The sequence below is a fragment of the Pteropus medius genome, unplaced genomic scaffold (genome assembly GCF_902729225.1).
Source record: "Pteropus medius unplaced genomic scaffold, Ma_sr-lr_union100, whole genome shotgun sequence".
NCBI lineage: Eukaryota > Metazoa > Chordata > Mammalia > Chiroptera > Pteropodidae > Pteropus > Pteropus medius.
In genome coordinates, this window is record NW_024354502.1 from 21328592 (window position 1) to 21342315 (window position 13724).

Below are 13724 nucleotides of genomic sequence, written 5' to 3' on the forward strand. Positions count from 1 at the left end.
TCCCCCTAATTTCCAGGCAAAAATGTTCAGTATTTACAAAGCCTCTTATTCATAGATAAGACTCGTTTGTTTTTCTTTCAAAGAGAACCAGAAACCCCTAGACATTTTTTTAGTTGAAAGTTTTATTGAAATAGTATAGATTCATGTATAGTTGTAAGAAATAATACAGAGAGATCCTGTATGTCCTTCACACAGTTTGCCCCAATGGTATCATTTTGCAAAGCTATAAAACAGTATAACAACCAGGATATTAGCGTTGATACAGTCCACTCATCTTATTCAAATTTCCCCAGTTTTGTACTTATTTGTGTGTGTATGTGTGTATTCAGTTATATATCATTTTATCACCTATAGGTTCTTGTATCCACCACAGTAGTCAAGATACTGACTAGTTCCATCACAACAAATATCCCTCATGTTGCTCTTTTACAAATACATTCACTTCTGCCCTTCCCTCTGCTCTCCCCCATCCCATCCCTAACCCCTGCCAACCACTAATCTGTTTTCTATTTCGAAAATTACATCACTTCAAAATGTTATATGAGTGGAATTATGTAGTATGTAACTTTTCAAGATTGACTTTTTTCACACATTCCCCAGAGATTCATTCAAAGCGTTAAGTGTACCAGTACTTAATGTTCTCAAGTAGTAGTCCACGTTTTATATGCACATAGTTTGTTTAACCATTTACTTGTTGAAAAAGGACATCTAGGCTGTTACCAGTTTGGGGCTATTAGAAATAAAGCTACTGTAAATATTTGTATACAGGTTTTTGCGTAAACATAAGTTTTCATTTCTCTGGGATAAATGCCCAGTAATTAGTGCCCAGAATTTATTTTAAGTCAGAAATTTTTTAAGTGCCAAAAATATTAACTCAGAGAGTAGATATTAAGACTAGTCATGAATCTACTGTTCTCAGTCTTTTATCTGAAGAAAAAAAAATTTCCTAATTGAGAAATTCAAGTTTGTTGGTGGGAGATTGGCACCAGAGACTACTTTTATTATGCATCTTAGAAACAAAAAATAAGAGAATATATGTAATCAATATAAGATAATCACAAACTTTATGAATTGGCATGGTTTGCCATTAACTGACAGGTGTAGCTGATCCATAGTCATGATATTTTTAATAGATAATTTTTTTATCTTTTTGATTTTAAAAGTAACAGTAATTATAAAAGTCAGAAATGTATACATATATTAAGAAAATTAAAATACCAGGAAAACTGCTCTTAAGATTTTTGGTATATTTCCTTATGGTCTTTTCTATGTGCACACAATACTAATTTAATAGAATTTTTATAAAATTGGGACTATATATACAGTTTAGGTCATAAATACAATTTGGTATCCTTGTTAAAAGTTCAAAGTCAGAAGTTAAAATTGAACTCTAAAAATGCTTTTTAGCCATTTATGCCTTCATTTGTGAACTGTTTATTTTTTCCCACTTTTTATATTGATGTGATAATGTTAGGGCTCATGATAGTTTGCTCATGCATAAATAGAAAACTTTTTCAGGAACAGCATTTTGAATTGGATAATACTTTTACTTAATGAATATCTCTTATTTTATGTCACATTTTAAATCATTTTTCTTGTTCTTTCAAGATATGCTGTGATAGCATTTGGATGTGCTAGTTGTCCAAAATTAACTTGTGGGCGAGAAGGCTGTGGAACAGAGTTTTGCTACCACTGTAAACAGATTTGGCACCCCAATCAGACCTGTGATGCTGCTCGACAAGAGAGAGCCCAGAGTTTACGTCTGAGAACCATACGTTCTTCATCCATTAGTTATAGTCAAGAATCTGGAGCAGCAGGTATTTATGTCTAACTTTTTCAACAAAATCTTTGACATGTACAGAGCACTACTTATTTTAAATAAAAAAAAATAGAATATTCAGTTTCTGTTATCATCTGTTCTCCTTTCAGTTTTCAAGTGTTTTACATATTAGCATTTTTGTCCCAGAAAGACTCATTCTTTCCTGTGGAAGATAGGAAAAATTTTGTCAAAAAAAAAGGAAAAAAAGAGTAATAATGCTTTATATTAACTGATGGCTGAAGATATTCCGAAACTGTTGTCTATAAAGGTGTTTTATGCAAAGCTTAACAAATATTTTAGATAAAATATTAATTTCAAATATATTATCTTTTGATTATTTCCAATTGTGTAAATATCACTAAATTACAGATTTAATATTTAGAATTCTTTTCATTTATATATTTTGCGAAATACATTTTTTTACTTACAAATGTCTCATCCAATTCTAAGATCAACTATTCAAAATCATACCTTAGTGAGGAGGACACTAGGAACTTTGTGTCTTTGGCCAGCAATTTAAAAACTACCTGGGGCTCTATGCATGAGCAATGTATACATCTCATAAATGTCAAAATGAAAAAAATATTTATGAACATCTTAATGTTTTTTAATAAAAATTCAAAGAGTTAATATTTCACATTCATAGATTTTCATTTTTATTGGAATTTTAATCATTTTTAGAAAAATTTTCACTTTCTCACTGACTTTAAAGGGAAAAACTTGGAAAATATAGAAATTTATCAAGAAAATAATTTATATTCCTACCAGCAATGTACTGAGGTAGTCGTGTACTTTATGCTACTAGAAAAAAAATCTTATTTAATATTTAAAGTTGAACTTAAAAGTAAACATTTAAAATTAAATTTTAAGTTCAACGTTTAATACTTTATATAATATACATGGATTTACATGCTTGTTTGATGACAGACTTGTTTCTGTTATTTTTCCTTAAGATTTGGTGTAGAACTCAAATGTATTAGTAATATTTTATAGATGTGGGTCCAGAAGCAATTCAGAGAGGACCTGAGTATACCTAAACTGTCCCCTGTAGAGTCAGCTTTAGCCTTTCAGTGGTTCACTTGGAAATAACATCCCTCTTCTCTAAGTGGAGATGGGTATTCATTGGTTACAGGACACACAGACACATAAAGTAAGAGAATGGACTCTGGAATCAGACTGTCTGGATTCGATTCCCAGCTTCTCGAACCTTTGTCTCTGTGTCACCCTGAACAAGTTACTTGCCTTATCTGTAAAATGAAGATACTAATAATACTTATGTCCATAAGGCTGAAATATTTCCTGGCTCATAGAAACATGCTCTGGCTATATGAGGTAGGGAAACTTAGAGAAACCACAGTCACCTGCTAGAGGTTTGCATATGGGGGTAGAGATAGATCATTAAGAAAAAAATGACTAAGAGATGGCTTTTGTTATTTTTAAAATAAATATGATTTAGTCAAATGAATGTTAGCTTTTCTCACAGTAGTCACCATGGGAGATTTTATGTTTATTTCAGCACCCTGGAATGCCTTATTGATCATAACCTTTCGATCATGATACATTCAATTAAATTATCCCCTTAATGTCAGTTTGACTCTAGTTGTAACCAAAAGTTCCTTGGTAACTAAGGCTAACAACTAGAGTATCATATCAAGTTGAATCACCAGTTTGGGGTGGATCCAGAGTAAGATGTGAATGTATGATCATGAGAGTGACTTTTTAATATATAGTAGCTTTGAAAGTAATTTTGAAAGAAAAGCTTCCCAAATGATTTGAGCCAAATAGTAGCATTGTTGAAATAAATATAGCGTCCCAAGTTGATCATTTTTAAAAATAAACTTCATTTGTAATTTTTCATGTTTGTTTAAAAATCTTATCTCATGTTCTGAAATTTTAAAGTACGTGCATTTTTACCTATAATGCTCCAGAAATCAAAGATCTGAGAACAGATGTTTATGTGATAGTTTCTTTTGATGTAATCTATAACAAAATTAAAAACTTGAACTTGGCTTCTCACTGACTTGTGGGGAAAAAAAGAGGAAAGGAGCGTACCATCTAAAACGGTTTTATTAATTCCTGTTATTCCAGATATTTTTGGTATTTTTTGTCTCCCATTACAATACATCGAAAAATTGGCTGCACTTTTAATAATTGATATAATAATAATTAGGTGGCTGTTTTTTTCTAATCAGTCACCTGAAGATAAATAAGTGTTCTTAATCATATGGTACATTAAATAATTTATATTGTGATTATATTTGTCTTTGAACTGTGACAGTATTATATGTACATGAGACTCTTATAGCTACTAGGAAGTTTATGCACTTGGAGTTACATTCTAAAGAACCACATATTTTTTTTGTTTTTCCATATTTTCCCACCTTCATAAAAATATATTTAATTGGCTCCCTACCTCCTCCTCTATCCCCTACTACAACCACCCCAAGAGGTAACTACTCTTAACATTTTGTTGTAAGTCCTTACAGGCAATGTGATGGGGGTGGGGATGGTTTAAAACAAATTTCAAAATCATAGTCTTTTGTGATCTATTGTTTTTTCTTAATATGAAAATGGCCCATATTTTAACAGTAAATAAAAATATAGTAACAAAAAAAAGACAAAAGCTTTGCCAAACATTTTACATAGGAATGGGAAACTTTTTTTTTTTTTAATATAAAGGACCTGTGGATTAATTGACGCTTGGGAAATGGGGCATCATTTGACCATCTAATCAATAAAATACTTTTATTTAGGTTGTTTGCAATTTGAGAATATTTTGAGAGAATTATGTAATGTACACAATAAATTTTTTTCTAATTTGTTGTTTAAAGCAGAGACAAATTGGACAAAACAGTCTTTTATAGATAAATAAGTATAAGGAGAGTGAAAACATATGGGTACAGATATGTAAAAAGACATCAGAAATATATTACTTATGGTGTTAATTCTCTAACATGTAATCTTAGCATATTAAAAAGCTGTTTTATGTTTTCAGAACCATAAGAATAAATGGGGATGTGACTTTCAGTTTGTTCTAAAGATTGCATTTAGCAGAGCCAAAGCCTGAGTCTCTTTACTCCCACCTCTAATTGGGATATTTACGACTTGAGTACATTCTGGAATGAGGAAGTTCATCAATTAATATGCCATCTAAGCAGATAAAATTAGCATTTCTTTAATTTCGTGTACTAGATGTTGTATTAGGTATAAAAGTCAGCTTTTTTCATTTATGCTCAGTCTTAAAAATTTTTTAATTCAGACTTTATGTTCTTTGGATCATTTAAATCATGACTTATGGATATTTTGTATCTAGTAATTATCATTTGTCTTAGTCTGCATAGAGTTATTATCAGTTTGCTCAAAATTATTTGAATCATTAAAACACTGACTGTGAGCACTGACCAGTTCTTAAGTTAAAAAGTTTTGGTTTTAAAAGGAGCACTAAGGAAATATGAATTCACTGATAAAGTACAGGTAAAATTTGACCATAAAATGTGTAGAAAGGAAAATAAAATATAGCTTAATGCTTATATATAAGAAATTAGAACAAATAACGTGAATTCAGTGGCTAGCACTATATAAATCTTAACTGTCTATGTGTAGTTAGAAAATATAGCTGGCTACTAGTAACAATAAAATAATTACTGGTTGCTGCTTAAATAGATGCCAAAGTTCAAAATAGTTGTACAGTTTGAGGTAACGTACTCTGTGTCATTGATTACTAAAGTTATGTACCCACTTGATTTTAATTTGGCATTATGACCGTATTACTATATAAGAAGCGTATAAGAACAGTATTTGAATAAATGAATGAAAAGGGCAAAGATAACAAATGAAAAACAGTCATGAGCATAATCAACAAATGGTTGCTTTAGTTCTGAAACTGTTTTCCATTGTTAAAGTGTTTATGACTATATAACCTTTCTTTAACCTATTACCTCCTCTGTTTTACTCTGGGTACTGATTCTTTGCAAGTCCCATCTGTCTACTGTATGAACTAAAATACGAGGAAAAGGCTGCTTTTCTAAAGATGTCTATATTATTTTTACAGTGTTTATAGTTGATATTATTTAGATAAGTAAACTCAGAGCTTTATATATATAGTACTTCAGATTAACATCAAATTGTCACTTACTATTCACTAAAGGAATTGTATATATAATATTTAACATTTTAATTAAGTGGAGATAGTTAGAAAAGTTCTGGACATGAAGTGCTACTCGCAGAAGATGGTGCTCTGGAGTAGGGACAAAGATAAATGTTATATAGTTCACAGTTTGCCAAGAGCCATCCTTGGTTCTCTTCTCTCCTTTTATCATTTTGTTATTCTTTGTTCTCATCATTCTGCTACTGTGTTTGAAAATGTTTAGAATTTGAAAATTTAATGTAAAATATGTTCCTTTCCTCAGAAGGGAAGGAAAAAAATACTGTATATGCTAAAAATAGCAAGACAAAGTTGTCAGTTAACAAACTCTACATGTTGGTTTTTTTGGACAGTGATAGACTTGATTATCAACTAGAAATTGTAATTTGTAGACCAGTTTTATATACTAAGCAGGTGTCTCTATTTTCTTAATAGCTGATGATATAAAGCCATGTCCACGATGTGCTGCTTATATAATAAAGATGAATGATGGGAGCTGTAATCACATGACATGTGCTGTCTGTGGTTGTGAGTTTTGTTGGTTGTGTATGAAAGAAATCTCAGATTTACATTACCTAAGGTAAGTTTATAGAAGGAGCTACTTATATCTAAATATAATTTTATATTGTAAAACAGAAGCACTTTTTTTGGAAAAAGTGTTATCCTAAGCATTTTTAAACTTGGGATTTATAAGATACAAGAATGTTTTTTCTAGCTACATAAGTTGAAAAGAAACCAAATTATTCTGCTAATCATTTGGGATTAGTAAGTAATCAAAAATACAGAACAGATTTTTTTGTTGGTTTTTTTTTGGTTTTTGTTAAACTCAAAAACTAGTATTTAATACCCCATGTAATTACACTAGGTCATAAATATTTCCACTTAATTTTCTTGTATATAAATTCCCTCATTTAGGCCACAGTGTGATTTTATGATATAATCAGGTAACTATATACCTAATAAAGGGATAAAATAAGGATATTTTGCATTAATATACCCTTCAAAAACTAAATTAAGGTTTTGAGGCTAATGGAGGACTAGGGGTAGATATTTAACCTGAATCCTAGTTATCAGTATCCTTTTAATATAATTTATGGTGTTTTTTACCATGATATTTTTGGCTTTTAATAAACTCAGAATTCAAAGAAAGGAAAAAACTTATAATCAGTCTATAAAACTGATTATATTACTTTAAAAGTTTTATAGCTATTACATTACTGTATTATAGTAATTGTTGTGATGTTTTGTAGCAGTTACTTTACATTATAATTTTTTCCATTAGTCCATCAGGATGTACTTTTTGGGGGAAGAAACCCTGGAGCCGAAAGAAGAAAATATTGTGGCAGCTGGGAACACTTGTCGGTGCTCCTGTAGGAATTGCTTTAATAGCAGGCATTGCTATTCCTGCAATGATTATTGGCATTCCTGTATATGTGGGCCGCAAGGTAAAATATATAATTCCTTGTTAGTTCATTATTCTGTTCTAACTCTTTAGGTTTAGAGTTCATGATTTTTGCTTTGTTTTTGTTTTTGAAGACTAGGGTCATTGTTAGTATCCAGTATAAAACAATTACTATTTTTTATGAGGTAATAAATTCTCAGTGTTTGGCAAGCTCATATGGATGCATTTAAAAAGTAGACTTGTTTTAAAATTATCTAAATCTGAAAACTTTAGTGCATTTGCATTATAAACCAAGTTTAAGTATAAAGTACTGAAGGATACACACCAGAGATTTTTCTCATAGGTTTATCCTTATAAAGTCAGGTCTATAAAAAAGTTAATAGTTAAATAGCAGATGCCCTCGGAGAAAGAATAATTAGCCAGTTCCTGAATTATTTCCAACTTCAGTTCACAGCTTTTCCCCCCTCAGATTGCTGCTATTAGTTAATACGATGTTTTGTAGATTACAACAATCTTGTGAAAGTAAAAACACCAGTCTTTATTATTGTCCTGAGGGATGAATGATACTTCATTAACTAAGCAAAGAATTCTTTTTTGAAAGGCTAAAGGGATAATTTATAAAGTGGCCAAGAAGTCTGCAGCTGTCTAAATTAATAGAATCTCAGAATTGAGAAGTAACTTTAGAAATTCTCTAATCTAGCCCTGTACCTAAACTGAACAAAGTATAGGATTTAAAAAAGGGATGGCCAGCAGGGTGGGGGCGCTAAAGTCTATTGAGCCCTTACTGTGTCGTAGGTGTTTTATGTACTTTTTAACTCATTTTAACCTCACAGAAATTTATGTGTTTAAGAGAGCTTATGTAATTTATCTTCAGTTACACAGAAAGAAGTAGAGCCTGGATTTAAACCCAGATGCACACATTCTTTATATAAGATTCCTGATAAATTTCTGTCTAGCTATTTGGGTACTTCATTGAAGGGGAAACCACCAACACATGAGGCAGCCCATTCTGTTGCCAGGTAGCTGTAATTGTTAGAAAATTTTTCTGCTGAGTCAGATCTGTTTCTCTTTAAATTGTTTCATTTCATTTTAGTTCTGACTTTTGGGACCAAACTCAAGGCAAGACTGCTCCTCTTCCATATAACAGCCATTTTTTATATATATATTTAACATATATTAGTTTTATAACCAGAAAAAATACTACCTATAAATTAGCTTTGAGACACAGGACAAAAATAGATATGAGCCCATGTTTATTTCAGAAGGTTGAAGTAACTAAAATTGTTTAAAGCCCCGAATATAGTAGCTGGTTATAATGATTATTCATGTAGTTATCCAAAGCAAGATTTTACTGAAAACAAAACTGTTTATTTGATACTTAGAAGGAGAAGGGAAAGAGAGACCGTTGTACAGCACACATCTACAAATAATTTATAGAGGAGAGATTATTTACTTCATTGTTCAAGTCTTAGATGCAGTTACAAGTCTCCATTTTCAAACATGTACTCAAAAGGTTGCAGATCGATGAATTAGTTTTCCATTGAAACAATGTTCTCTGTGGCATTTAAGGACACAAACCAGCCCAAACCTATTAAGTTGATAAAGTTCCTAAAAGCCGAGCCTTTATTTGCAGTAACAAATAGAAAATATGGCATAAAATAGTAAAACAGAAAAAATTAAATCGAGCCAAAACTAGTGAGATGATATGACCTGTTACTGAACATTGGTGCTTAAGGATGCAAAATTTTCTGGAAGACTCCTTTTTCCCGGCAGCCTGCCTTTGCAAGTCTGTCTACTCCATCTGTTTTTAGCTTTGGCTTTTCTCTGCTTCAGTGCTAAGTTGTCCAGGAAGAGAAGTGGGGTGGAGCAAGAATTAGTTGCAGTACCGAAGGATAATGAAAGGTACTTTGCAGTTTCTGCCTGCATGGACTATTTAGGACAATGTAGAGGCTCATTCCCTGGGAACATACAATCAATGCTTGGAAACAGGATTCTGACCAGGAAATATAAATATTCTTTGTCCCATTCATGCTTTGCCCACCTCCTCACCCCAGCTTTTTCATAGTATAATATATCCTACAAGACTCTATGTACTTGACAGCCTTCAAAATAATCACATCATAATAATATACTTTTTATTAAGCTTCATATGTAAGATTGTTTTTGTCAGATAATTTATTTTAGAGACTACTTATACACTTTTGAGGCTGTTTTGAATCTGTCTTGAAACAGAGAGGGAAATGTCCTTTATTAGCTTTAGCCCTTGCAGACTATGAGAACAAAGATACTATTTCCCAAAGTTCATATAATATCTTACAAGCCACTTTCACGGTAATATTAAATTCTGTATAATAACTCCTGTACAGTACAAAGATTCTGAGTAGATCTAGCTCCTGTCTTCTGACAGCATTGTTCTCTCTCTCTTTTTTTTTTCTCTCTCTCTATACCCCTTACTTTGAGCTATAAATGAAAACTCAGGGTTCTGTCATTTGGTAATATCTATCTTCATAAAAAGGGATCTGAGAAAAAATTAATTCTATTTGGTGATGTTTGCTTATTAATACTGCTTCTTAAGGTCAATTTTTAAGAAAAAGTTGTGGGAACCTCCCCTAGGAGCCAATTTTTACCATTTAGGGATGCTTATTTTGAAAGAAACCTGTGGAATGCTAAATTTCTTAAAAGTAATCTCATTAGTCAAATATCCAACTGATAAGTATGTTGAAAAGTATTCTTTTTTCTTTGTTCAAAACATTATACTATTCTTAAATAAGATTATGAAGACTACATTTACTCAAGACTGTTTAAAAAGTAAAATCTACTAAATCACTTTCTTATGTAAGCAAATTAATGAGGAGCAAATTATGTGTAAGAATGTGCTTTAAGAACAATAATACAAAAAACAATAATTTGTTTACCTTGAATTAGGACACTTAACTATGAAATTATAAAAGAAATCACTTTAAACTTCTAGCAAATGTAGATAGATCCATTTTATTTAAATTAAGTATGTAATGTATTTTCTCTTTAACCCCCCACCCCCATTTTTATTTTTTATTTCAGATTCACAATCGCTATGAAGGCAAGGATGTTTCAAAGCACAAACGGAATTTGGCCATAGCAGGTGGTGTAACATTGTCTGTAATTGTATCTCCAGTTGTAGCTGCAGTAACTGTAGGTAAGAAAATGCTTTAATACACCAATTACCTCAAATTTTATAAAATTAAAGTTTTTGTGGAAGGATTTTTAAAAAACATAGTGTTGAAGATAAAAGAGTTACTTTATTTTTAAAGACAATTGAAGCCGAGCTTACAGAAAGCCTCTCAGTAACTGTATTGGTTAAAAGACTCAAGAGCCTCATCTTAGGATGGTTGGTAAATTACTAGTGGCTGATACCCCTTCTCCTTAATACAGTTTAGAACTCTGGCACTTAAAAATGTTTACATCTTTTTTTAAATTCCTATTTGTCACCTGAAGGCTAGAACCTTTGAATTTGTTTGTGTCCCTAAATAACTGGGTAAACCCATTTTTGGCAAGGATTGCGGAACCCTAGCACTTTTCTCCTGTACACTTTCTCTTGAAAAGACTTTCTAAAACTGATGTTTCTGTGATTTATTTTTTGGTTTATAATGACTCATTTATTTACTCTTTAGGTATTGGTGTTCCTATTATGTTAGCTTATGTCTATGGTGTTGTTCCAATTTCTCTCTGTCGAAGTGGAGGTTGTGGAGTCTCAGCAGGCAATGGAAAAGGAGTCAGGATTGAATTTGATGATGAAAATGATATAAATGTTGGTGGAAATAATACAGCTGTAGGTAAGTCCTCTCAGGAAAAGAGGAAAATATACTTATTAATAGTTTAAGTTGGAGGAGGTTGTAGAAAACATACAAGTCAAAATTTCCATTGCCCTCCTTTTATTAAGCCTAATTAGTGTTCATCCAGAATTACATCTGTGAAATATACTGCCAAGGAAAGGCAAATGGATAAAAGAGGGTACCATAATGCTGGATGTACAACCTCCAATGGAAATATATCTTAGGAATTCTAGACTTTTAATCGTAGATTTTGTCTAAAGCATTACAAATCAGTAAGAAAAGGATATGAAGAGAAATGCAGTTCATAGAAGGAAACAGATGGCAAATGAGTAGAAAATATCTTCAATCTAGTGCTATTTAAAGAAATATGAATTAGAACAATAACTGGAAAATGAAAAGGCCCTCATAGACTGCCAGTAGGAGTATAAATTAAACTTTAAAACATGTGTGTGTTCTATATTCCAGCAATTCTTGTTAGAGAAATTTGTCTTAGGGAAATAATCAGGCAAATGTGCAAAGATAACGCCCACTTTGTTACCTACCATTCTCCCTTGAACTCACTCCAGTTAGATTTTGGTCTCTACCACTCCAGAATTTCATCTCTACCACTCCACCAAAGCAGAATTACACCAGTGACCTGCATGTTACCAAATATAGTGGTCAATTCTTGGTTTACATCTTAGTAGAAGAGTACACCTGACATGGTAGACTGATCACACTGTATAAAGTAGTCCACAGACCTACATGCACACACTCTTCATCACTCTCACTGCCATTTACTCCCTCTCCTTTACCTTCCTTTATTTTTTATCATAGTATTTATCACCATTTAATTTTGTTTATGCTTTCTCCAACTAGAATGTAAGATTCTTGGGGGTAGAATGTTTGTCTCTCTGATTCAGTGTGGCCCCAGTGCTTAGGACAGTGTTGGGTATGTACTAAGAACCCAAATAATGGAGAAAATAAATGACTCCTTCAATATGTAAAGCATATGAAAAGTACTGTAAGATTGGAATATAGTAGTATCAGATCTTATAATAGCTTTCAGCAATTAGAACCATGGAATATACCGAGAAATCAACTTTGGCCCATTCTTATTGACCTAGAGTATAATAAACTCTTTAAATGACACCCTTGTTGAAAACCATCACATAATTTTCCTCCAAAGTTAACTAAATTTTTCAACAACCAGGTTCTCTATAGAATTTCTAAATTTCCTGGATTTAAAAATAGTGACCATCTAAAAGAGAGAGCCAGTTCTTAATTCAACTTTATTCTCTGAAATGTTTCCCTTTACTCTTACCCCACAGTTGTGTGTCCCTGACTCCAGATATTTTTTTTCTATTCCTGTATAGGTTTTATACTTTCTATGATAAAATGCCCTATCTGAAATCATGGAGGGATTTAAGAAGAAGAACATTAATAATTGTACTTATTTATTTTCTTTGAAATATTTGCATTTAGATACAACTTCAGTAGCAGAAGCAAGACACAACCCTAGCATAGGGGAAGGGAGTGTTGGTGGTATGACTGGCAGTTTGAGTGCAAGTGGAAGCCACATGGATCGAATAGGAACCATTCGAGACAATCTGAGTGAAACAGCCAGCACCATGGCACTAGCTGGAGCCAGTATAACAGGGAGTCTGTCAGGAAGTGCCATGGTAAACTGTTTTAACAGGTAAGAAAAATTTGTTTTGTTTTGTTTTGTTTTTGCCTTCTGTTAACTACAGATTATTAACTGCAGGAGAATTTTGAACATAATTATCAATAACCCTACTGTGTCAGGGTTGAAAACAGTAATGTTAAAAAATGAAATTTAGTGGTGAACAGTGAGTAAGGAGATTTTTACTTAATCGGATTTTCAATCACACAATATGCAGTAAAACCAAGACTAAGGCATAACATTCTGCCAATTTTTTCACTGCACTTGTCAGACTTTATGTTTGAACCAAAGCTGGAGCTGCTTCAGTGGCCAAAGTAACGGTAGTGCTTAAGCCTGGACCTTACCTCTGGAGGTACAGCAGCTGGATGTTAGGAAATGAGACATTGGTTGAGCCCTGGGGGAGCAGGTAGAGTCAGGATACCCAGGAATGCATGAACTGAGTGCCAGGGTAATCTGCCTGGGTCCTTTGATTAAATAATGGTTCATTCTCACCAAGTCTTTTACAACCAGCCATATAGATGAGGAGGAGAAATTAAAGCATTTTTATCTTCTCTTTTTCCTCTTTATTCACTATTCTTTACCTTTGTTTATTAGCTGTTTTTTTAATGTAGGGGGAGAATACATGAATTAAAGGAGTTATTGGTTAGACTTATTTTTAGGTAGTTTGCTTTTAAACAAACTTTTAAGTTATAGTGGTGTTTATTATTATGTCTTTTTTAAAGACTCAGGTGTTGAATTTATAGAACCATTTTTAATATATAGATGCCCAAGATTTTTTGATTCATTATCTGTCACATAGAATGATTTTTAATGTATTCGGGTCTTGTGTTTTGCACTGAACATGGCAAGCACATTGCCACATCCTGAGTGAAAATAATGGCGCA

The 13724-nt window shown here is 32.3% G+C and overlaps 1 protein-coding gene across 3 annotated transcripts in view; it reads left to right on the plus strand.

Moving 5' to 3' along the window:
• RNF19A (ring finger protein 19A, RBR E3 ubiquitin protein ligase) overlaps nt 1-13724 on the plus strand; it is a 55423-nt gene that overhangs the window by 38576 nt on the left and 3123 nt on the right. For all 3 annotated transcript variants that reach the window (XM_039853923.1, XM_039853922.1, XM_039853924.1), the window contains 6 exons: nt 1609-1817; nt 6399-6543; nt 7246-7408; nt 10426-10540; nt 11016-11177; nt 12642-12855. In XM_039853923.1, coding sequence (XP_039709857.1) covers nt 1609-1817; nt 6399-6543; nt 7246-7408; nt 10426-10540; nt 11016-11177; nt 12642-12855 — 1008 coding nt within the window. The remainder of the gene's footprint in view (nt 1-1608; nt 1818-6398; nt 6544-7245; nt 7409-10425; nt 10541-11015; nt 11178-12641; nt 12856-13724) is intronic.